At 32.7% G+C, this 27,414-nt stretch overlaps 1 protein-coding gene across 1 annotated transcript; it reads right to left on the bottom strand.

The window, feature by feature from the left end:
- Positions 1–889: 889 nt before the first annotated feature.
- LOC134259980 (protein O-mannosyl-transferase 1-like) lies at positions 890–27,182 on the bottom strand. Its single transcript, XM_062742570.1, is given in 36 exon segments — positions 890–2,038; positions 2,272–2,449; positions 2,731–2,857; positions 3,369–3,586; positions 4,048–4,162; positions 4,292–4,384; positions 4,570–4,666; positions 4,882–4,974; positions 5,070–5,302; positions 8,761–8,916; positions 9,349–9,442; positions 9,577–9,642; positions 9,765–9,873; positions 10,212–10,295; positions 10,298–10,357; positions 10,456–10,506; positions 10,865–10,968; positions 11,224–11,309; positions 11,670–11,777; positions 14,402–14,423; positions 17,056–17,060; positions 19,466–19,540; positions 21,145–21,238; positions 21,551–21,657; positions 21,872–21,921; positions 22,182–22,259; positions 22,368–22,446; positions 22,754–22,780; positions 22,879–23,020; positions 23,181–23,250; positions 23,382–23,424; positions 23,524–23,598; positions 24,091–24,162; positions 24,726–24,830; positions 24,910–25,058; positions 26,889–27,182. Coding segments are annotated over 36 exon segments (3,561 nt in total). The 5' UTR covers positions 26,992–27,182; the 3' UTR covers positions 890–1,845.
- Between the last annotated feature and the right edge of the window lie 232 nt (positions 27,183–27,414).

Genomic DNA, 27,414 nt, shown 5'->3' with positions numbered 1-27,414 from the left:
ACCGCAATATTGATTTCATTGTCTGTCATGTTATGACAATTGGAAATTCTAACTGCAGTTTATATTTACATTTTTTGTGTTTTTATCCTGCATCTGAAAGCATTTTAGATGGCTGTCAGAGTTAGCTTTTTCCCTGGGGCTACCAAATAATCCTGGTTAAACCTTCTCATTTATTTTAACAAGTCATTTAGTTTCAAGCTAGACCCAAATGGGAGAAGAGGCTTTAATGGCAATTTTTTATCTCACTATATAAATTGAAATTGTCTTCCAAGCAAGATTTGCTTCTAGTCATAGAATAGCTTTGTCATTCTTCTCACACTTTGTCCAGGCTTGTATATAACTACAAGCCAGTAAATCTGTTTTATTTCTCAATCTGATTGCAAATCAAGAATTCAACACTGATTTCCAGTTTACTGTCTGACAAAGAAGTGTATCCATTTTGATTTCCTTCACAATAATTTGTAATGCCTTTCATATTTTTAGAAGTACTGTAAAGTTTAATCAAAGGTTGGTAATGGATTGCACTGGGACCACATTAAATTGCTACATACCAGTATTAAGTGATATCACAGAAATCAGAACATTACTGAATTTCAATCAAGTAATGGTTTTTATCACTTGATCAATCCCAGGAGAGTTGCACTTTACTTTTGTGTTGATTTTCAAATTCAACATTCTGGTACGTCCATTTTAAAGCATAAACAAAGTTAACATTCACAAAGGGGCATATTTTTTTTTAACTGGTTAGCTAGTATTTGTAAGCTTTGAAGACATACTGTTGCAATGCGGTGATTTTTTATAATATACTAAGTATATGAATATACAAACTGCAAAGATATGTTGAAACTCAAAAAGTCAAAGCACGTTTTCAAAAACATTCCAAACAAAATGAAATTGATGGTAACTTTACTCCCTAACTGCATGGTTGTATATTGTACAAAAATTTAAAGTCACATTGAGTTTTTTTATCAATTTAATAGCAAAATGAAAAATTAATAAATTTGTATGACAAATTAAAAAATCACATTTTTAGCTACAAAAAATTACATAAATATGGCAGCTATCTAGACACTATCTTGTTTCACAAGAATTCATGTACCGGTAATATCCGGTATGTATTTTTATTATTGCAGACATCACATCCAAAACAATTCTATCCAACAGACATAGTTTGCCTATCACAATACTCATATTTAATTTGACAGCATATGATAGTTGTTACTACATGCATAATCCATACATCATACAATTTTTTTACCGGTACTTTACAGCTTAATTGTTCAAACCACACTGATACACTGATGTACATGTACAAGTAAATAATACAGTAAAAATTATATCTGTTTACTCTGAAGTGATTTATTTCTGAAGGAATTAGTTTCACAAATTTCACACATTTAAAACACCTATATTATTCTTGGCAAATATTGTTCATGTTATTAAAACCAAGATAAAAGTACAACAGGCAGAAATTCATACAAAACATGATTTTTTTTTTATATAAGAGAGAGAATAAGCGTGATTCATCTTCTCACTGCAAATCCTATTATACTGATCCTTTTTTAATGATAGTACATACCATGTTCAAATACATACACTGAATTGCATAGAATACCCTTTTTTGTTGTTGACATTTGACTTTATCTTGGTGAATGATATGAATAAAATTGACTAGATACATTTGAGATTCTTTCAACCTTATTGTACATCTTCACATTGTACCCAGTACCAGAATATGATAATACTTTCACACAACCTTTATATCCTGTTGAATTACCTCCCTCCCCTTTAACTATGATGGTAGTGACACACCTCCTCTTTACTCTGGAGGTGTTGACCCCCCCTTTACTCTGGTGGTGGGGACACACTGGTATAAATGAGGAAATCCCATGTGTCCCTCCACATCAAACCTACAATCTCCTCAGACGTCAAACTCGTGATTCCATAGGAGAATGGTGACAATTTATAGAAAGCCCACAACATACAGGTCACTAGTCCAAGTATGAATGTTGTAAACACGGCTGGAATGTATGAAAACCTGTAAAAAAAAATGCATCTAGAGGTTAGACTATAAAATACTGTCAATATAAGCGATAATGTAAATCTCATTGCCTGTTTATGGATATAACCAAAACCAGGAATCAACTGTGAAGTACTTCACTTTAAAATATAACAAAATTTCTTCATTCATGTTTCAGATAAATAGTAATTTGAGTTAACAAGCAGATTAGAATTAATGTATCAGGACTAATGATTTTGTACTAAGCCTACCTGTTTATATAGATATACAGATGATCAATAAGAGCAGCCATTGCCAGAACTTTATATATTACACATGGGATATAACTGTGTAGGAACAAAGTGCGCTCTGTGAGGAAGAAGGGGAGATAATGCAGGAAATATCCTCCCACTAAAAGTTCTCCCACAAACACAAAGTGACTCCAGTCCCCTGAAAAAAAAGAGGAAACAAAAGATTTTCTTTAAAATAATGCTTATTATAGATATGTACATTGACAGAAATTGTTCTCAAACTACACCAAATTTCAGAGAACACCATTTTTCTGAATTGCCCCTTGTTGCGTGTCTGGCATAAAATGAGTATGCAATCCTTAACACACAGCAATGTATTTTAACTTTAAAAGTACAGAGATCATGAGATAAGCCTACAGAAAATCATTCTGCTTATTTTAAATAGATTAGCAGAATTATTTGATAAAAAGAAGAAATTACCTTCACTAAGATCAAAGCAGTCCCGTCTTCTCCTCATTAGATACAATATAAACAGTCCTAGATACCCAACCACCGACAGACAGGCCGAATACCAGATAATGGGATTCCCAATTAAATGGATCTGGGCCTAAAGGTGAAGCAATAAAATAGTTACTTTTTCATTATTCTATTTTTCCAAATTACTTTGAGCTGTACAAATTCTTTGTAACATTGAAGGAATACTTATTTTTTATGGATTTTATTAAATCAGTTCATAATGGGACTAGCTAATGAGGCAAGTAGTATTTTCCAAGAATTTCTTTTCAATTTTTCAAAAGAATATAAATCTTTTGGGGGGATTTTAATTGAAATATCCTTAACCACACAAAAATGCACAACAAAAATTTGACCTCAAATGCTGGTAGGATCTAACATTTAATAAATAATACATTTATAGCTCTGTATTTCTCAAAAGGTTTCACTTCACTTTAATGAGTTATATATGAGTGTAACTAAACTTGAAGAAAATAATAACTGACTGTGATCAGAAAAGCTTGGAATTTCACACAGTAAAGATTTTACAAAAGGTATTATATTGGTATACTTGTATGTCTTTGATTCATTGTTGCCTATACTGTGGTCTATAAATATTAACTTACATTACTATTGGGACTCATCCAGTAAGCCATATTCTTGGAGAGGAATGGCCACTGTATTGGTTCTGAGCTGTACTTGTGCTCCATTTCTACATCTCCTTTAGCCATAAACATCTTGTACTGAAGTTCCAGGAACTTGGTCCAGAAGGAGAGGTGGGTCGGTTCTGTGGGGATCATCTCGGACTGGGCCATGTCCCGGGTCTGACTCTCCTTGTCCTGACCTAAAACAACAAGGCTTGTTTTGTTAAGTAATGCGATAGAGTGCAGTAGTTTACATACAAATCTTACATTAATATTTGTTCAAGTAAACCAATGGTTAATTTTTTGACGAGTCTTAACAATTTTCACGGATTAGTTAGGTGATGAAGTATGGATTTAATTTTTGTCTAATATTTGTTTCAATTTTAACAAGAGCACCACAAAGAGGAGCATCCTCAAAAAAATTTAAGTCAAAATAATGTAATCGTTTTAAATCCAATGCATGATCTGAGAATAGTTTAAATTTCACAAAATTTTAAATTTTGAAAATTTAAACATATTGCATTCCTGAATTTCAACGAATTCTTCCTCACTTGATTTAGGTATTTTAACATCTGTGTCACTAGGACACATTTAGTTTAATGTAAATGAAGTATACCATGACTGAAGCACCACATTATTAAAGGTATACATTTAGACCTACTTTTGGTGTATCTGTGTTCCTCCACATTCCACACAGTGGCTGGTTGGTCCGTCACTCTGTCTGTGGTCACCTCTAACTGGAAGAAACCCCAGTCTGGTAGCTGTTTACCTGTTGACTAAATATCAAATGTATAAAATGAAATTACAGCTGCAATGCCCTCTAGAGATAATCCACATAGGAACGGAGTAGTCTCTGAATTTTTTATTTTCTTTACAATATATTTGTACATGACCTGAATTCCTACCTTCAGGGCCTGTCCTGTCCCCACGTGATGTAAGCGGATATGGCTGTTTATGGTTTGCCAGGTCTCATCATCAGATTTCCTGTTCACTATCTCCTGCAAAACCAGTTGTTTCCTTTTTTTAATAAAAAGTTTTGAACAGATTTGCAGATAGCAAAGAGAAAAAAATTCATATTGATACAATATACACATAATGTACTCAAGACTGGAAAGAGAGGGTTTTGTTACATGCTTTCATGGTGCTGTTGAGTCAATACAGGAATCTAAAAGTTTACACTTACAACTTTCCATAAGTTCTGAGCAGGCATTGAGATGTTATAGTCAATATAACAGGTGACTTCCTGATTCTGAGGAGTGAGAGGAGCTGCCACATCATGACTGAAAACCAAATACATGAATTTCAATATTAGAAACCCAGTCTGCAACACATAAAATGTATCAATAAAATATTCTTTGTTCTGATGCTTGTTACACAGAAGAACAAAATTTTTTCTACTGCTGCACATTCTCTCAAATACTAGATGTACCTCACATTGTATAACTATATTTCATGAATCACATTATGTTTTATCCATTTTAAATGATCTAGATACCTATTAAGGGCACGGCTGGTTATACCATGTACAAGCTGAATCACATCTCCATGTTTGACAGGTTTGGGTGGCTCATCCACAACCAATAAATTACTGATAAAAAACAAAACAAACCACTTTAATTCTACTGCACCAAATACAACACACTCTAAGGGAAATAACTCTTAAATACTTCAGAAAATCCCCACCTATCTGGATCCTTAATGATCCACCAGTTGTTGATATCTTTAAACACATAACATGTGACTTGCTGCTGATGACTGCTGCCCCGTCCATCAGGGTACCTGACTGGGTAAACATGAGCGTGAGAGTGGAGCCAGCAAGGTTTCCCGGGGGACAGAGAGTGGGTGTGTCTCAGGGTTATCTGGGAGCCAAAGGCCACATTCAGGGGTTGTCCTTTCGTAAGGGTAGCTAATCCTCCCTGTCAAAAATTACATTTTGATATATTCCAAGAATAAGCTGAGCAATTTAAAAGAAATAACTGAAATATTTATTATGATTTTTTTCCCCTCAAACCTGAAATGTTCATGCAATGACACAGCATATTATCACACAATCTTTAACACTTTTTAAATAATCCCATGGGCCTTATAGGTCACCTGAGCATTAAAAATGTGATTGAATTTGATTCATGTTTTAAGCCAGATGCTATGGCATTCACAATTTTGACACTTTTAACACATAACTATATACTTAGCAGTTGCTTAGTTAAAAACTTGCAAAGGGTAGAAAATTGCATTTTTAATCAAAAATATTCAGCAATAATCATTGTGAACACATGAACCCCTGACCCTTATAATTTGCATAATTTTTGAAAAGGAATCCTTGCTTTTCAAAAATATACTGACACGCAAAAGAAATGCAACACCCTAATTTAGGGGGAAATAATTATGTAAAGTAAATAATTTTGTAAATTAAACTTATGAATATCTTCATTTGGGTAAACATCGGCAATTTAACGGTTGAACGATTTCCATACCATAACCAGAAGTCAAGTTTGAGTCTGCTTAACAGAAATCAAAATTGCATGTTTAACAAAACATTTGGCTATATTATGAAGTTTTAAGGGTTTTTTTACTGTTCATCATAAGTAATGCAGCAAAATTTCAAAAAATAAACTCTCGTTTTGTTTCCAGCAACGATGCTAAGGCTACTTGAAAATGGCTTATGAACGCATTTCCAGTACTCTAGCTGGAAAATTTCACTGTAAATGTAATGGAGAATTGCTGATGCGAAATTTTACTACATTACGCCTCAACAGGGTCTTGTGTACCATATGCTTTAAGGACAGTCCTTGTACCGGAAGTCAAAGGGTGGCTACTCTGCTCTAAGTTAGAGAAAATAACAGGTGCTTGACAATGGCATTTAAAAATGCCAAATTACCTTTGCTCAGGATATTAATGAACACACATTGTAGAAATTAAGCTGCAATTGTAGTTTAGGGCAGTCTTGCACGTTTTACTTGAATGGCTGGGAGGGGGGTGTTTTAACAGTCATATGTTATCTAATAAAGTTAAAAGATAAACATTTAACATTTTTATCAAATCTTTTATGTTCTGAAAAGTGAGTTTAGCCTTACTTTATTCACTTTTGATAATCAACAAATAAAAAAAACCAAACATTTGTAGATTACTACTTGTTGCGTTTCTTTTGCGTGTCAGTATATTTGATTAATACCAAGGAGAGGTTTCAAACAATTCATTCATTTTCAGTATATAAAAGTCACCCTTATGGTACCCCGGACATAGGCCTTGAAATTCACAATTCTGGAAGATTAGGGGCCTTTCCCATCATAACTATATAGTAGGGATGTCAAATAAGGATTAGTCACACAATTAACCACGATCGAATAATGAAACGACATTCGAATATTCAATAAATGCAAAAAAGGAGGTGTTAAAAAGTCCTCAATAAAAAATTGTAGCATTATGATACTTTGAACGAATAGACCAACGAATAAAAAATTGGTCACCGTATTTAAAAATTAAAGTTACCACATTGTTTACATGGAGAGAACAATAATTACATACCGTGATAATTATTTCTCCATTACTTACCTATTTTGTTATTGTAGTAAATTATGCTGCGCTTTACTGGACTTTGAAAATTATTAAATAAATTGGACTTGTACCAATTATAAATTTATTTATTACCTCTAAGAATATATAGATTATGCTATAGAAACACAGCATAGCTGTGAAGTTTTGAAACTTCGATAATTATAAAAACAATAATCTCCTCCCCGTTTCCAATTTATTTTAAATAAGCTTAAAAAAAAACACTGTGCTGGCAATTCTCAAAGCGTACTAGAACGAAAGAATGTACAGACCAATTTATGAATTTGATTAACGAAAACATTCATACATTTTGCGAGAATCAATTGCTGGTGTAAATCTATTTTATTTCTATTTCTTATCCCAATGTCAATGTTTCTTATCTTTAATGTTGCTTTTTACATAAATTTACAAAAAGGGTTTTTGATTTATAAAAACGCTATCAATGATATTTTTAAAAAATGCTCCAAATAGTCGACTATCGTTCGAATAATGCAATCGAATGTTCGACTAAAGAAAATAAATATTTTGACATCCCTACTATATAGGTAGTTCATCTGCTTAATACCCAGGAGCAGAGAAGAAAATTTTCAAAGATTTAATGTATTTTCACTATATAATCAATAGAGCCCTGTCCCAACACCAGAACCCCTGACCCTGGGGCCATAAAATTCACAACTTTGGTAGAGGCACTCTTGTTCATCATAACTACATGTATGTACTTAGTTAGTTTCTTTAATACCTAGTAGCAGAGAAGAGGATTTTCAAAGAATTCATGTATTTTCACTATACAATTTAGAGCCCTGTTCCAACACAACTGGAAAATGGGGCCATAAAATTCACAATTTTGGTAGAGGCTCTCTTGTTCATCATAACTATGTACTTAGTTAGTCTATTTAATACCTAGGAGCAGAGAAGAAGATTTTCAAAGAATTCATGTATTTTCACTATACAATTAACCTGCACCAAAAACTTTAACCTGTCCCACCCTAACACCAGAACCCCTGACTCTGGGGCCATAAAATTCACAATTTTGGTAGAGGCACTCTTGTTCATCATAACTATGCCTTAGTTAGTTTATTTAATACCAGGAAGTTTGAAGATTTTCAAAGAAATAATGCATTTTCACTATATACTTATTTAGCCCCGCCCTAAATGAAACCTGACCCCAGGGTCATGAATTTCACAATTTTGGTAACCTGTTACAATCATGCAAACAGTTTGACTGCTTGATGTCAGCAGTAAAGAAGAAGATTTTTAAAGATTGCATTAATTTTAGTGGTTTTGGCCCCACCCCGCAGGCCCCTGGGGGGCAGGGATCATGAAATTCACAATTTTTGTTCCCCTTCACCCATAGATGCTTTGTGCCAAATTTGGTTGAAATTGGTTCAGTGGTTGCAGAGAAGAAGCTGAAAATGTTGAAATGTTAACGCACAACGCACGACGACGGACAAAAACAGATAGCAAAAGGTCACCTGAGTTTACTCAGGTGACCTGAGTTTACTCAGGTGACCTAATAATCAAAGATGTAAAAATGTGTATCTATTTGAGCTCCATTTTCATATTTTGACACTTTTAACACATACATTGTTTTGCTAATTTAAAAACTTTCAAAAGAAAATTGTACTTTTTAATTCAAAAATATCCATTATCATTGTGAAACAAAGTTATAATTGGATCACAGTACTTATATTACTTGTACATGTAAATTCCCAATATCCTATACAAAGTACAATAACAGCATCTTCATTAAAATCCTCAGGATCATAATAAACAGAATTTACATTATTTCATTTTACATATTTATACATGTGTATCTATATACCTCTAAGCTAGCTTGGAAGGCGCTCGTCATGATGTTGTCGTGTAGCCCAGCCTTGGTGAGGAGGGACAGATGGACGTAGAAGACCAGTATATAACAGAGGATGGGGACAGTCAGGAGGAGCAGAGTTCTGACTAACAGGTGCTTGACAAGGCACAGCTGAAATACAGGATAAAAGGAGACACACAACACTCACTTAGACATTCAGCAGCTGTTATACAACAAGATCATTTGAACATTGTATCATAACATGGCATAAACATGTAGTTACTCAGGACATAAAAAGTATAAAAATTGAAAATTTATCATTAGGGAGTTAAAGAGGTGGATAATTGACAACATTGATTTGAGTTCATCAAAGCCATTAGAGATATGAAAATCTCCTCAAAATACTAGTACATTAAAGGTTATATGCATTAGACAACTTCTGTTGATTATCAAATTCATAATTATACATGTATGTCTCAATCATATTCCACAAGTACATGTAGCAATAACAAGAAAATATTTCATTTTCTTACAGCACTTGATATGTTTTTGATTTCACTTTTAACAGTAAGTCTTGATTTCACTTTTAACAGTAAGTCTTACATCTGATTTGCTAACATCAGCCAGCATGTTCCAGTAGTCCCTAGTTGCATGAATTAATATCAAAACAGCAGTGAAGAAACCAACATACTTTATACTGAAATATAGTGAAAAGACAAAACACTGGTAAAGAAATATATACATGTAATTGATTTAATAAATGTGTCTTCTTAAAGTTTCTACTTTTTGTATAATTTTTGTTGGTTGAATTCACAGATACATGTAACATACCTCAATGCACAAGCAAAACAGATTCCAGTAAGACTAAGCCAGAAAAACCACTGCACAGAAAATTCTCTTTAAAGAAAATGAAACATTATTAATGTATTGTTCCTATAAGATGAATGAATAAGTCAGAACCTGATGAGTGAAATTTTATAAAATATATTAAATAAATTTTATGTATATAGATGTACTACCTGTGAGATAGATTCCTAAACTTTAGATAGCTGTAGAGAGATAGGCACATGAAAAACAACAGCATTCCTTCCATCAACATGAAACGTGACTGCACTAATATAGCATTATCTGGAAGAAATATAACAACAAAATAAATCAAAAGCAATTATATCATTAAGACACTAATTCATTTCTACAGATAATACTTATTATCTTTTGTTGCTCCAAATTTATTGTTACAAATTATTTTGCCATAAAATCTAGTCATGTGGAAGATCTTGATGTTTTATATACCTGGTACTGTATATCTTTTATAAACAAAATGTCAAAAGACCAAAATGTTAGAAAAATTTCAAACGTAAATGAGCTAAGGCTTTAAAGGTAAACTTTATAAATATATTAATTCAGATTTCTTTAAACTTCTTTTGAGAGTTTTGTCAACGGGGGTACATGTACTAGCTTCCTACCAAAAACTATACAAAACCCTGCCAGCAGGGCAGCCCATCTAGAGAGTTTTATATACTGGTGCTGATACACAAGTGGAACAAAATCCCCATCACGGCCAAAATGTTAGTAAATTTCATTGTGTACACGGGAAATGAGGGGGAATAACCTACAATACAATAAACAGTTAACTGCAATACTGTTAGAGATTCAAGAATACACAGCTTTAAAAAATGTATGTCCTCTCTGCTAAATAAAATATTTTACCTGCTCCAATATGATCAAAATCTGCATTATCTCCCAAACCACTGAACCCTCCTGAAAAACAGAAGAATCATGTATACTGTACATTTATATCATACTTGTGCATGTTTAAAGGGGCTGGGTGGTTGTGGCCATTTTCAGACTATTTTGATCTCCTTTAGAAGAAGAGCTCCATATAAAGATATAATAAAATGATCAAATTTTAAAACTAAAATTTATTAATTTTTCTTTGCCAAATGATAGTTGACAGCTTAAAATATCATATCTAAAAAAAAAAATAACTTATATCTGGTGGTTAATAAAAAAAATAATTTGTGGACCCCTTAGCCTCCTTAAATGTATCATTTATAGATCTCTACATCTACAATGTGTTAAAGCCTACTATAAAAAATGTACTCAGTTTACAACAAACCTGCTAATGCTAACAAGAGTTTGCCTAAGGGTGGATGGACATCAAAGAAAAATATCCTCTTCATATACAAGGATGCAAACTTGGCAAAATGTAATTCATCAAATCTACAATGGAGTAATACAATGCAAAATGTATGTTGACTTAATCTTACATCCAGGTGCAGAAAAAATTATATTAAATTTAATGTAGATGAAAAATTTGATTTAATACAGACAAAATATTTTCAGAATACATGTACTTGAACAACTTCAGTTCTTTTATAAACCTAAATTAATACTAGAATCCTTCCACATTTTCTCATTTTAATGGCATTAAATGAAATATTTTTTAAAAATCTTGTCAAGTAAAGTAACCCCTACACCACAGCTCTGGGATGACCCAGCATCCACATCCTTGTAGCTAGTGCTGCCACAAATAGCAGGATCTGAACAATGTCCACCTCAAACTGTACAGAGAATGGTTTAGCTGCTTCTGTTCTGGCTCTACTGAAGGTTTCCTGTAGGTTTCCTGGCATCGGGGAACCATCTCCCTATATAAAAGATAAGCTCTTAGAATTGCATTTACATTTTAAAGTAGTTAACTTCATACAATATGTGTGTGTGGAAAATTCCTTAATGTTTTCTTTTTCTATTAATATATGCTCCTTTTTGTGAAAAATTTTATTTTGAGAAAGGTGCATCAAACAGTTATACTAGTACATAGTACAATGTTCCTTTACACATAAATACTTTACCTTTTTTTAAATGAACCCCCGTATTAGTATACATTTATACCAAATTACATATTATGAAGTAACATGTAGTACCTCAACCCTTTGTGGTTCGGGCAAAAGTCTCTGAGGAATATCATCTTGTGGATAAGAAGATGTTCTCCCCCTTGACTGCTCCTCAGATGGTGGAGAAGAGCTCTCAATCTCCATGATTATGTTAGCTTCATAACATCTGTTCGATAAAAAATTTCAAAATAATTTGAAAAACTCTGTTAAAAATGAACTACAGATAAAATAAATACAGATATATTTATGGGCAATGATTATGGTCTGATTTGTATCCAAGAGGTAATCAATCATTATGGAGATCATGCACCTAGACAAATGTTATCTACTGTTATCTATCTTTTTTCTCCAATGTTTTTCAATAATTTCAAAATTACAACCATGTTTGCATTCTCTAGATTTTTTGGAAGTAAATGCACTGACTTACAGCTACATTGCCAATAAATGACTTGCATGTACATGGAACACAAACCAGGAGCCCGTTTTACAAAAGGACTTACGACTTAAGACCAAATTTAATTCTTCATATAACTTTTTAATTAACTTTATATCGAAAATTATATTAAACTTTTTAAAAAGAATGTAGTGAAATCTCTTTACACGGAAAATTTCAAAGAGAATTATTAATTCTGCAAAATTTTACAAAAAATATAAATGAACTTACAATTACAAATGGAGTTTTATATAAATTAATAATCTCTAATATTGTATTTTGAGAAATGAAGTTTTGATAGTATTCTATATACCAGCAAAATTATTTGGTTTGTGTGTGTGTGTGTGGGGAGGGGGGGGGGGGGGGGTTGGCATGGCCTCTCTACGGCCATAGAAACTATCAAATACTTCAGTTTTGTATTCAATTATGTTCAATGGTTATTACAAATCGAATTAAAATCGCATTTTTAAAAACACAATTGAAAAAAATTATATAACAAAAGAAATTTTTTTAAAATAAGATTGAATTATATATGAACACTGTTACTGCATATGTTGTTTTAAAATTATATAAATTTTTATGAGGAAAACGGCTGGGGGGGGGAGGTTGTGGGTTGGCATGGCCTCCCCCCCTCCCCCCCCCAAATCCCGTATCAAATACTTCAGGTCATAATAACCTGTTTAGGAAAAACTATTATAATATATATATTTTATATTCTATTCCGAAAGCGAGATTGCATGGTCCCAACCTGTTGAATTAATACAGGGCACTTTGATGCAGATATAAATTTTACTTTATCAGCATCAAATAAAGGTATATATACCTAATCAGACAAAAACTTTGTCTAGTCTGAGAGAATATTTCTTCTTCTTCTAATTTACAACAAAACTTCAGAGTGCTGAAGATTACTTGTTGCCAATGTTGGTAAATTTAATTTGCCTCATTTCAAACTTTGATTACCAGGCAGCTTAAAAACGGTTAGTAGCGTTTAAAGTTTGATAAATAATCGATATTTTAAAAAGAAATAAGTGAGATAATATTCAGAGTATGTAAATATTACCATTTTAACAGAAACGTCACCAAACTTCCAAAGCCAATCTTTTCTTCAAAATTCAAAACCGGAAATCATCATAAGAAATTAAGTACAAAACCAACAGATGAGCTTTTAAAAATCCGCATAAAGGCGCACGTTCGAGAAACAACGTACAAAAAAATATTCAGTTTCAAAATATGGCATGTTAAACGCTGCAATATTCATTTTTTTCCATTTGTCTTGTATAATTAGCTCACCTGAGCCAAGGGTGAGCTTTTCTGATCAAAGAACAAGGTTCAATTACGGCCCTATTTGGCCCTGTGAATTTCTGGAAAACTGAAACTGCCGTTAACAATGCATTAAATATCACTTAGGCCCAGATCTTTGGTGATTGCGTATCTATCAAAAATGAGGTAATTTTCTGACTAGTCAATGCATTATGACGTCATGAAATGCGTAAATTTCCTCATACTCTGAAAAAGTCTACAAAAACAGCCAATTTTTAATTAAAGCTATTTGTCAATACATAATATATTATAGACCGCAACTTCTGATCTAAATTATGCAACTAGTAAATGTTGATAGAACTGTTTCTGAGGATTAAAAGGCATGTTGTATTTTTATAGATCAGATCGAGTGTGCGCTCATATTATTTTTCTTCACAAAAAGTACTCAAATTGTACCTGTTTACCTTGAAATTCAACAATACTGCATATATTCATAAAGCCAGTTCTCCATGACCTGGACTTATAGGCAAAAATTTTTAAGAGGAAATGAAAGCACTAGGTCTGTTTTATCTTAATTAATGCTTCAAATGGAACATCCAATCAATGAACTGGTATATCTACAGTGCCATTTTATGCATAAAGTGAACCGAGCTCTTCATCCATTGTCTGTCGTCATCGTTGTTATTGTAAACTTTTCACATTTTCATCTTCTTCTCAAGAACCACTGGGCCCACTTTAATCAAATTTGCCACAAATAAGTATCTTTGGGTGATGGGAATTCAAATGAAGGCACTTGGAGCTTCTCGGGTGGCTAGTGCCTCGCACACTAACCAATCAATCGGCAATCCTCCGCTGACTCCGCTACGCTCCATTCACAATAGTGTGCGAGGTACGAGCCACATGAGGATCTCCAATTGCTAAAACGAATGGAGCATAGCGGAGTCAGCCAAGGATTGCTGATTACGCACACTAAACCGATTGAAATGAAGGGCCACGTACGCCCTCTCCCAAAGGGAGATAATTATTCAAAAATTAATGGCATTTTTCAAAAAAACTTCTTCTCAAGGACAACAAGACCAGGAAAGTTGAAACTCATGTGGAAGCATCCTCACCGTAGCAAAGCCAGCATGGCCATGATTGGTCATATTTATATGCAAGCATCCTCAGATGGTGTGTATTCAAGTTTGTTCAAATCATGGCCCCCTGGGGTAGGGTGGAGCTACAATGATGGATCAAAGAATAGGGTATGGTAAAATGTTCTTCTATAGAAAAGCAAAGCTATAGATGATTGGTCCAAAGGCACCTGACAATTTACTTATTTTTCTTTTAATAAAAAATATACCCCCAAACTAGTAGTTTTTTATTAGGTAGGGGATATATTTTTATACGCCCCACTTGAAAAGCGGGAGGGTATATAGTAATCATTATGTCCGTCCGTCTGTCTGTATATCCGTCCATCTGTCTGTCTGTTACGCTTTGGGGTACCCATCTCTTATCCGCAACTCCTCTCACACCACTGAATGAAATTTGATGAAACTTTCATAGAATCTTTATTACATATTGCCATTGTACACCTCGTATTCTACTTTTTGATCTAACACGTATTTTTGGTTTTCCACAACAAAACATTGACACTCCCATTATATTCATATGGGAGGCAAAGGGTATCATTTATTGAGCTCATTGCTCACAGTACCTCTAGTTTTATTAAAAGAAAAATAAGTAACATCAGGAACCTGTGGATTGGTCATATTTATATGAAAGAATCCTCCTGTGGTGTAGATTCAAATTTATTCAAATCATGACCCCCGGGGGTAGGGTGGGACCACAAAGGTCAAAGATTTACATATGAATATATAGGAAAAATCTTTAAAATTTCTTCTTATCTAGAACAAGAGGCTCACAGGCCTAATAGGTCACCTGAGGATCACATAATATTAACTTTCCAACAATTGAATTTGGTTCATGTTTTAAACCATAGGCCATGAAATTCACAATTTTGAACCACCCCACCCCACTCCACAGGAACTACTAACCCTTACTGACCTTAGGGTCCACATATATAACTCTTTACAACTTAATGAATTATTATACAACATACACTTAATGTCACGTCATAGAAATATGACGTTACCGTTTCCCCGCAAGCACATTATAGCCTGGTAAAAGTTTCTGTAAAGTTTAGCGTAAATAATATTAATATGACGTAATAAATATGTTAATAAGAAAATAACTTTTCTTATTTTATGAGTTTAAGCAAGTATAAAATAGAAGGAATTTGGCAATAAACTGAAGATTAAATGAACTTTTAAAAGTGTGTGAAAATGCATGATTGCAGAGAAACGGTATATGTGTGATTTTGCGTCATGAGTAGGAAATGGTATATGCATTAAAATGCATGACTGCGGGGAAGGGGTTTTAAAAAAATGGAAATTTTATCATTAATTTTATTTCATAAGAAATGGTTGATTAATAACAAAGAGCAGATTTCAAAGCATTAATTTATTTTCAGAATATGTAGCCTGCCCCTGACCCAGGGGCCCTGAAATTACTCATTTTGGAAGAGACACCTTTCTTCATCATGAATATGTATCAGATCTTTGACATAATACCCAGAAGCAAAGGAAAAGCTTTTCAAAGAATTCATGCATGCATTTTCACTATATCATTAATCATTCGAGTCCCACACTAACACCAAAACCCCTGGCCCAGGGGCCCTGAAATTCACAATTTTGGAAGAGGCATTCTTCTAAATTATAACTATGTATAATTCATTGGTTTATTACCCAGGAGGAAAGGAGAAGATTTTTAAATAATTATGCATTTTCACTATAATAAATCAATAAAGCCCCACCCTAGCACCAGAAACCTTGACCCTGGGACCATGAAATTCACAATTTTGGAAGAGGCAGTTTTATTAAACATAAACTTGGTTAATTTATTTAATACCCAGGAGGAGAGAAGAAGATTTTAATTAAAAGAATTAATGTATTTTCTCTATATCATCAATAGAGCCCCGCTCCAACACCAGAACCCCTGACCCAGGGGCCACAGAATTTACAATATTGAAAGAGATATTCTCGCTCATTGTAATTATGTACTTTGTTTAATTCCCAGGTGCAGAGAAGAAGATTTTCAAAGAACTAATGTATTTTCACTATATATTATCAATAGAGCCCCAACCAAACACAAGCACCCCCAAACCTGGGGCCATGAAATTCACAATCATGGAAGAGACACTTGCTCATCATAACTATCATCTATGTACTTGGTAAGTTTGTTTAATACCCAAAAGTAGAGAAGGAAATTTTCAAAGAATTCATGCATTTTCATGATATACTGTAGACGTACTTTTTTCCACGGGGTCATAATTCCGCGGAATCTCAATTTCTGTTTAATCCAAGGGTAGAAAATTACGCGGATTTTCTAGATTGTCACTTTATATCTTACATTTATATTAAGTACGCTTGGACAAATTTCCGCGGAATGTTTGTGACCGCGTACATAGCGTAAATTAATACCATGCGGAAAAAAGTACTTCTACAGTAATCAAAAGAGACCCATCCTAGCACCAGAACCCCTGACCCTGGGGCCATGAAATTCACAATTTTGGAAGAGGCAGCCTTATTCAACATAACTATGTACTTGGTTGATTTATTAAATACCCAGAAGCAAAGAAGAAGAATTTCAAAGAATTTATGCATTTTCACTGAGCTCCCACACTAGCACTAGAGCCCCTGACCCTAATAATTCACTACTAATGTCTTTTTTCTATTTTTAATGCTCTAAATATTAAACACAATTATTTAAATGTGTTTTCCAATATTCAGTTGCACAAAAATTATGCATATTCTCTTACACATAGAACAGAACAAGGTTTTAAGGTCCATAGCACAGGTGCCTGAAGTATGGATTGATACCCCTCCCCCTTTTTTTTTAATTACAAAAAATTGTAAGAGTGTAAAATATCTCAAAAATATAAAAATTCCCCGTCAATCACATTTATATGTCGTTCTATTATACCGTATAAGGTCATTCTCTAAACATGAAAAAACGTAAAATCTCCTTGCATAGAACAGTATGATGTATAATTTGTTTTTTGCAAATATGCCAGAAAGCAAACAAATGGAATTTGCATATCAAGTTCTTGCACAGAAATGTAAGTAAATAAATATTTCTATCAGATGAGCTGACAAATCATATGAAATACCCATCTAGTAATTAAAATAACTTTGTTTTCCATTTTGTAGAAGAATGTCAAAGTGGGAAAGAGGAGAGCTCCTGGATTCTTCTCTAGATTCCACTAAAATCATAAAAGTTCTCTGCTTAACTTTTCCAAATTCTTTTAGCTAATAAACTGTGTTTACCTATGGTTCCACAATGGATCACATTTTCTGCTTATTGAACACTTTTTCCACCTGATCAGCTATCAATTTATATGAAGCTACATAATTATATTACGTAATATGAAATTTTATTTGCCTTCGTGTTTGTCTGTACAATGAAAACAGGGGAGAATATATACAACAAAAGGACCAAATAAAGGATAAATTCTAAAATTTGTATCGATTCATGTTTAACAATGATTTTCATTAAACAATGATGAAACAGATTCCACTGCTTATAATAAAATAAGAAATTAGAAATCAATGAAATCAATTGTTTCCTTTTCAAAAACATGTACATGTGCATTATTTCAAAAGTTCTTTTGTTTACTATTTCCTTGGCTTAAGAAGTTTAACTTCATCATCTGGTAGGTTCCCTACAAAGGAGGAAAATATTTATAAAACAATTATACAAACAATTTTTTTTTAATTTATAAAAATAAAAAATATGAAAGCTCTACAGTATTTTTAAAACATGCGTTGCAGAATAAATTCAGTTAAAAATATATTACACACTAGAAGAGTTATTCCAATCAATATTGAATAAGATGAGTTTCAAAATATGAAAGCTCTACAGTATTTTTAAAACATGGGTTGCAGAATAAATTCAGTTAAAAATATATTACACACTAGAAGAGTTATTCCAATCAATATTGAATAAGATGAGTTTCGAACAAAAAATAATCAAGAACATATACAGTATGATCACTAATTTTGTAGGGTTTCAATATTTGTTTTTTTTTTTCATGGCATCATGAGACCCACAAACTCTTGTCCACAAAATTGAATGAATTTGTTATATTCAGTAAGATATTCTCACTACATAACTCTATATAGACGAATAGTAGATAACTGAAATATTAGTCCACTCGAAAAATATTGACCGTCAATATTTTTTTTACCATTGACTGACTAGGAATAATGCATAGAGAATTTTCCCACCTTTTCTGTTAAATTCATTTTATTGGAAGATTTCTAAAAAGTGACGTAATTAAACCTTCACAACTCCAAAAACAATGTGACATCACAATAGGCTCATCGTTGAAGTCAAATATACAAACAGGTAAAAATGGCTAGATTTGAGGACACCTCGGACGCGGAGATTGACCAACTTCTGGATAATAGGAATAACAAGATCACATCAAATTTAATATCTTTGTCCATGAAAGTCATCCGGGACTACTTGGAAGATAAAGCAACTAACATTTCCTTGGAAGATTTGGAAAGCGATTCTAACGAGAAATTAAATTCAGTATTAAGGAAATTTTATGCGGAACTCAGGAAGAGAATTACAATAAACTACAATTACAGTTAGGATTGAGTAGACAGACATTAATTGCTACCTCAAAAATTTACACTTTTTTCATAAAAGTAAACGGACTATTTTGTTTACGTCTCATTTTGCCATGTTTCTTCACAATAAAAAAAAAATTAATTCTGTACTGTATTTCATATAACAAAACAGTTATTAACTGTGTTTTCGGGCAACATTGATTATGTTAGCCCCCTCGGAACGAAAATATTGCCCTCCGCTTCGCGTCAGGCAATATTTCGTTCCTCGGGGGCTAACATAATCAATGTTGCCCTCAATCCCAGTCAATATTTGTATAATAATATTTAAAATTTTAAAAAATTCAACTTTACACTGCCTCAAATACATCAAATTTAAATCCCAACAATCCAATATATTTCCTCAAAGCACGAAAATATGACCCCACAAACATTTGATTTACAATATTTCTCCTTACAGTATCCTTATCTAAAGATCCATATTCCACAAGAATGGCAATCAATCTTGTTGTATCCAGAACCTCAGCATAGACCTAAAAAATCAAAAACAAGATCGAATAAGCCTGGATAAAAATAATCAAATGCATAACCTGTACTGATAAGCTTTTCTGCAATAAAAAAAAGATTGTTTTTAAAAACACATGTAAACTGAATACAGATTATACTCAACATATAATGCACAAAAAAGTATCTATTTTAGTCAAGTAAGTCTCTTCAAAGGTAATAAGTTGTTTTTGAAATTGATTCCTTTATTACATAAGAACACTTTACAGTCGTTCCTTTGAATGTGTTGTACAATCTTACTCACTATTTGAAGTTTAGTTGCCTCAAATTCCTTGTTACCTACAGGTCTGATGGCAAGTCTTCTACTTATGAAGTCTCCTAATACAGATACTGATGCCACCTATTACAAACAATATTGTTGTTTACATTCAGTTTATGGTAGGAGCATTAAAATAATAAATGGTACAGAAACTTACTTCTCATCAATGCCTCATACAAGAACAGATTAGTATATGTGTACCTTAAAAAGTGGGCTTCATATTTTAGTGGCTTTGGTGCAGACAACAATGCTCTAATTTAAGAATACTGCTAAGAAATCATTTACAATACAAAACACTGAATGGACATGTGTAGTACTAATTTATGATTACACCATACCAGTGATTGCACAAAATTTTGAATATGCCAAATTATGTACACATACAGTATTAAATACTAGTGATGAATTCAGAAACAGGAGTGATGCACACTCACATAAATCTGACCTCACAACAAAGCTTTCGCCCTTACTTTTTTGTTTTACAGTGCAAACACATCTTCGCTAGCCAAGGGTTTCTGATACGCTACTCTCCTCATAAACCCTTGGCATACGGTGAAGTCAAAAGACGGGATTGTTTTCGTCACGTGATCTTGAATCTATCAGGTATGCACAGATTGTGTCATCGAAAGAAATAAAGACGCATGTTAAAAAAATTAAATTAAAGTTTTTTCAAGAATAATTTAGAAGCAATAATTGAGTAATGTTTATTTATTATTTATAGTACAAATTGGAAGCTTCAATATAGATTCTTAATCACATATTTAGAAGATAATGGATGACACCATAGCTATTCATAGAATTGCATGTAATCTTACGGATTGTTTACTTGCATTTTTCAATTCCAAGATTAAAGAGTCAAGAAGTATCCCGAACGCAAATATCGTCATTTACAAAAAACAATTGATGATTGGTCGACAGGTGTGTACTGAAATCCAATCAGAACTCTGGAAAAAAATCCCAATTTTTATGAACACCGTAGGCCAAGGGTTTATGAGGAGAGTAGCGTATCAGAAACCCTTGGCTAGCGAAGATGGTGCAAACAAAGAATGTGTGGATCTTTTTAAGTTCAGCATAAAGAATATTCAGCACATCTGTAGATCATAGAATAATTACATATACCACAATCATAAATAAATACTGTCCTTATAATCTGTGCATTCTTATGAATTTATATTATCCTGGTAATTATGAAAAAAGTGCACTCAAGCCATTGTAACAGGTACTCAGATAGAACCTTACACAATGCATGCACTTAGATACATATTTTGAACAAAATTATTTGTGTTCAAACAATTCGAACATAAGGACATTTACTGGTAAGTAATCTTGCAGGATTGGTGTCCATATCTGTAATTCTGCCCTGATTTCCTCTGACAACTTCAGCTTATGAGCAGGAACTAATACTAATCTGAAACCAACAGAATTTTTAGTCAAGTGATTACATTTCTGATGTTTTTAGATTTGTACATTCATAACAAAATTATTGATCAAATTGCTCCATGATCCAAGATTTAGTATACTAGTACATAACATTGAAAATGTTTATCTTTAAGAATATAAGATGAAAGAACAAGACAGTTGACATTTAAAGAGCATTAATTTTAATGTACCAGTATGTGATACTATAGAGTCTGTCAAATTTCACTTTCAAGTACACATACACTGTATTTCTTCAAAAAAAAAACTTCAAAAATGGTTCTTTAAAAAAAAAAAAACTAACCTGATTGGTACATTGAAGTTCCTATACACATGTAATAAAAGTTGTTGTAGTTCTTTAAATTTGACATAGCACTCTTGCAGCATGGAGTAGACTCCTAACAAATTAGTCTGTAAATAAAAAGAAAGCAACTATATACCAATTTATTTAAAGATCTGCGTCCTTTTTTTTTTACATGCACACTACATACATCTGTACAACCTAATTCTACATATAAAATAAGTATTAATACGGTACTTATTCAGGATTTTCATTCAAAATTACTGAGTACTTGTATAAGAGAATGAGAGGCATATTTAAAACTTAATATTTTTTTTTACTTACTTTTGAGGTTTGTGTTGCAGAAAATAATCCTGGATATTCTGAGTCACATACTGAAACCAAGAAATCCCAGAAAATTATTTTCAAAGGACTGTGGTGAGCAAAAAATTAAGATGATCTATCCTGTAGAGACTATTACAGATTTGACTGAAATGAAATGAAGCCCCAATATTTCAAAAACACTTTTTAACTACATGATGTAACATTACATTTTTAAAAGCACAGACACCAGTCCTAATTCAAAAGTTATATGTTTCATTTACATGTAATTAATTGTCTTGCACGGTATAACAGTCGTCTTATATGAATTTACCTGAGTTGTAACATGGACCAGTAGACACTAACTGTAGAGGAAGGGCTTTCTTGGTAATGTTCACCTTTGTTAAATATGCTACAGACAAAATAAAATTACACATATACATGTGATAGATGATTAAACATTGTTTTAAGTTTTATCTTTTAATTCACTCCATGTATTGATAAATTAATTTCTATGTACCTGCAAATGATGCTTCAGAAGCACCCATAACACTATACTGTACGCCTTTATCAACATAGGGCTGTTGTAATTTATATATCTACGAGTAAAAAGATTATATAAAACAATATAAACAATAAATTTTTTAAGTAACATTTGTATACATGCAATTCTTTATCTTATTCTGTTTAGAAGATAAGAGTTCATGAGAAAATATGTTCAATATTAACAAGGATAGAGATGTAAAAGAGTTATTTCCCTTAAAATGCATTTTCATCTTCTCCTCTCAATATAATTCTAAAATTTCAATTGTTTATGCTTTCTAATCTTCTCAATACATTTTTCCCAAATGTAGTTGCTGGTTAATATGAGAAATTGAAAGTAATATAGTGTATAATGACAATTACCAAGTCTCTCCGTATCCCACAGCCTTCCTGAAAGGAAACAAAAACCTAGTTTTATTATTATTTACAGTAATTTTAATGAAAGGGTTAACTAAATAAGACTTATTCCACAAAATTAACATCCTTACAGTAACAAAGTCTTTGCAGAAATCTGGTGCTGTCATTAAAATGAATCCTTGTTCAGCAGCCATCGTGGAGAAGTATGATAGCAGGTTTTGTTGAACTTCGGCTAGTTCCCCGACAAAGTAAAAGGCTCTATTTCCAACTGAGCTGCAGCATACATGAACATACATGTGTTAAACTTTTTAGATTTGGCACACATACATGACACTTATTGCAGAGAAAGAGAGAGAGAGAGATATTGTTCACCTTTCAAAATTTTTGAATAACAGTAGCAATGTATTGGTTAAAACAAATAAAAGCCTCTTACCTGAATTTTATCATATCAGTTTTTTCAGCAAGATCTATGTGAGACATCATACCTCTATCATTCAGCATTTCTGAAGAAATATAGCCTCCATAATGATTTTTCTTAAAAGTGTTCACAAAGAGCCATTCAAAAAATAGTTACGTAGATCAATGAAAAAATCATACTACATATATACACAATCTGAACAATGTATAAACTTACCAGGAGATCCAGATGTCTCTAGAACAACTTCATTATCCACAGGCTAAAAAAATCATATAGGTTTTAAGGCACATAGGTACATGTACTTGTTTTATTAATCTCATGTGACAAGCATTTCACTGACACTGATTTATATACATACAGTTTCCTGGTTCAGTGTGTTTGGAAGTCCAAAAGCCAAAAGGTTCACTTCATGTTGGATATCTTGTAAGGATTTCTGACAAAACAAAAAACAAAACAAAATAATAAGTACATTACTCACAATGATAAAATCATTCAACAGAGTTAATCATATCCAAAACAGTCATTCTTTATTTAATTGTCCCTTACTGACCCTTGATAGATGAAATGAAGAAAAAGGTGACAATGAAATGTGAAAAGTTATACCACAGTTGCTATCTCTAAAGACTTAGTTCCAAACATTTTTTTTAAACAAGGAAGGATGCTAAGTATGAAAATATCATATGAGTAGAATATGCAAGTTTCAAGATTATCTCCCTTGGTGCACTCTTTCGTTGAGGAGGGGGGTTTGGTTGCCATGTAAACACAGGTGAGACAGAAACAACTTCTGGGGAAATAACGCCAATCAGAGAATTGCTCCATTATTACAAAACTTCATTTTTTTTCCCTGTTTTATGAAAGTGCAATGGTAAAAACTTTTGTAAGTAACTTCTGAGACTATCAGAATTAAGAGTTTTTTACCACTTACCACTGCAGTATCATATCTATCTCTCAGACCTCTTGCTGTTTCCTTCACTCTTGTAATTTCTTCTTCTTCTTTCTAGATAAAAAAAACAAACATATATAACAACATATCAAGAGGACCTGGCACAAACTACCACATAACAACATCAACAATTTTATCTCCTTTATAATAAGTAAGTTTTTTAAAATGCTCCACAGGAACCAGCAAGCATAATCGGAACTGAAGTGAACCTATGGTACTCTACAAGCATGTATACATACCACAGTAACAATTTATAGCCTTGAAAGTTATTAATGAAGAAATATGATTTCTACTCATTGCAGTTATACATGTAGTTCTCATGAAAATTCAGGAAGATGCACTGAATTATCATAAAACATGAAGGGTACATGTGTATACATATATTGACCTCTTTATATCATATATACTGTACATGTACATAATTTGGTGTATTCAAAATTTAGCGTAATCAATAGATATGGAGTTGTTGGCATAATCATGAATTAGTGCTACATATGTTCGTGTCATATATTGTATTTATAAATGAATGCTTAGTGACATTCATGAATTAGCGCATCCTTGTCTGTGCAAAAGCCAATAAAATATGAAGCCCGCTATTTTAAGTACACATACAGTACCTTGTCTTTCATCATATTTTGTATTGTCATAGAAATAGTCTTCCTCCTGTAATCCAGATCTTGTTTCTCTTCCAATAACTTCATCATTCTATTGTACTTTATTGCCTGAAAATAAAATCTTTTTCAATACAGCTTGACAGACAATTATAGCTCTTTTGAGTCTCTAGCTCAGGTGAGTATTTACCAGTCTTTGAATGCTAATGTTCTGTAATTTCCTTGACTGTATGTTTTTCTGAAGTTCCAGTGGATTTGAAAGTCTCCCTCCAACATCTAAATCTGGGTCAATCTGTGAAATATCAGACAGGACACTGCTCCCAAAGTCTGGAAGACTGCCTGTAAGATAAAATTACAAAATTGTTACACTTTTATAGTTTGCATTAATGTTTTTAAGACTTTATGCAGACAATGAGGTACACTAAGAATGCTTTGGCTCTTCAGACAACTGTTAGTGTAAAAAAAAAAAAATCTGCAGTTTGAATGTTTACCAAATAACATAAGAAATTTCATTGAAAATAACAGTCAATTATAAGATCATTAATAGTGAGCATCTCAAACTTGCATTGTGAACTCCTATGACAACACTTGGACACAGAGATAATTTGGACTGCTGCACATTAATTCAATAAAATTAACTCTGCAGGAAATTTCAGTATTCACAATGCACCAAAAATAGGTTGTTTTCCATTTCTGCTGTACTGCTATTTGGCTAAATCAAGATAATGTTTTGGACCTGGCCATGTACTGTAGACAGGTCCAGTCCAAAGACTTTTTCGACCTATAAAAAGCTACCTAGTAGGGCTGTCAAGGGTAACTGAAATGGCTGAGACCGAAACAATTAATTCAGGTCCGGTTAAGTTCTGTTTTTCCAGAATTCAGTTTGTTTCCGATTCGTACAATATAGTTGGTTTTACCATAAAATGGTATCTAAAATGAAAGGTTCGTTAGTGTGGAAATATTATTAATATGTGATTTGAATCATTTGATTCAATTATTTTTCTAGTCAGGAAACTACTTTAAACTACTCATTATGTTGTTGTTTGTTAGATTAAAAAAATCAAAAATTATTGTTGATTATCATTCAAATCATGAGTGTTTATTCTATTCAATCTACTGATTACCAGAACCAAAAAACCTGAAATTGATCCTTAAAATTTAGAATCGACCCAACATGAAAGATTATGGAACTGGGCCAGCCCTACTACCTTGGTATTCAAACCTACCTGAAGTAGCTACTTCAACCTACTTTTATCTGTCTTTCAAAATAAAATAAAATAATTATTATATTGTATCTTTAAAACAAGCCAAATTTGCTGTTTATTTGCTCGTGCACTTGCACATAAAAATCCAGCGTGTTCATTTGAAAACATTCTTTAGGGCAGAGATTGGAGAGGAAAAGCATTAAAAATCATCTCAAAATCATTTCTTGTCAAACACTGCTTAAAGATTAGCTTAGAAATTTATACAGGTTTGTAATTTTAGAATTAATTTTAATCCTTAGCTACCAGAAAATGAAACTGGATGTTGCTTTAATGTAAAATTGTTATGATAGAAGATAATCATTTTATCCCCATTTTTTGTCATATTCATAATCAGTGTGACTGTATATAGGAATTCTGTGCTTAGCAGCTTAGCATACTGTGCCATTCATGCGTTAATTTGCCTGCAAATTTGCAAAATACAATTAAGACACATTAATACAAGACACAAAGTATTTAACAATTATACCATTATTATAGCGAGCGCAGTAGACTAACGTGTAAGAACAAAGAAAATTCGGAATGAAATCTGTACATACGTCAGGCAAATTTCTCTGTGAAACATTCCCAGAATTCCTTTACTACCCAATGTCCTTTGTGCAAATAAATAAATAATAACGTAAAGCACAAAAGGCTTTCATGCAGTTTGTAGAAATCTTTCATAGAAACAAAAAATAACTCTGCAATGTTTTTCAACCAAAATTGCACTAAGTCTATAGTTTCAACCAGACGCTCGGCTGTCTCCATAAGCTCCGACGAGCTCCGTGACGTCGTGAGACATTACAGCTAGTCGAGATGTCTCGTGCGGCTTGATGTTTGAAGTGGCTGATCAATATTTTTAAGTGTTTTTGATGGTACAACTGCGCTCGCCCCAAAGGTCACACCGTAAAACATACTATAAACAAACCTTCTTGACAACATTTGGTCTGCAAACTTGATATCTGCCAAAATCTGCATAACTTTGAAAGTTTCTGCTTTCTAATTCTACAGTAGGATAATGCCTTTGCCATAACCACTGGGCAAGAGCTGTATTTCAATAACAATTAACTATGTACATTTACAGAGAAAATGGTATTTCTATCTTAAATTTTTTTCAATCTAATGTCACATTTACATTTTTTTGCAAATAAGTCTACGTAAAACAAGAGAGAATGCATTAAATATACTCCAATCTCTTGTGTTTCACAATGGGCGCAGCCATGTTTTTTGGTGATAGAATTTGTTTAACTTGATCGTAATAATTTCGATAAAGATTAAACATTCGTTGGATACCAAAAATTTATGAATATAGGTTATTTTTGTCATTTTAGAATTTTTTTAAAGGGTGAATGATAAGAAAAGTAGGATTTTTTTAGCATATATAATCAGATTTAGTCTTTATTAATAAGTTACATATAATCCGACTAATTTTAAGAACAAATTGTTAAATGCAG

Source organism: Saccostrea cucullata, unplaced genomic scaffold (genome assembly GCF_032062105.1).
Source record: "Saccostrea cucullata isolate Sc308-1 unplaced genomic scaffold, CSIRO_AGI_Scuc_v1 ctg1505, whole genome shotgun sequence".
In the NCBI taxonomy this organism is placed as follows: Eukaryota; Metazoa; Mollusca; class Bivalvia; order Ostreida; family Ostreidae; genus Saccostrea; species Saccostrea cuccullata.
This window is presented reverse-complemented; position numbering and strand designations above follow the sequence as displayed.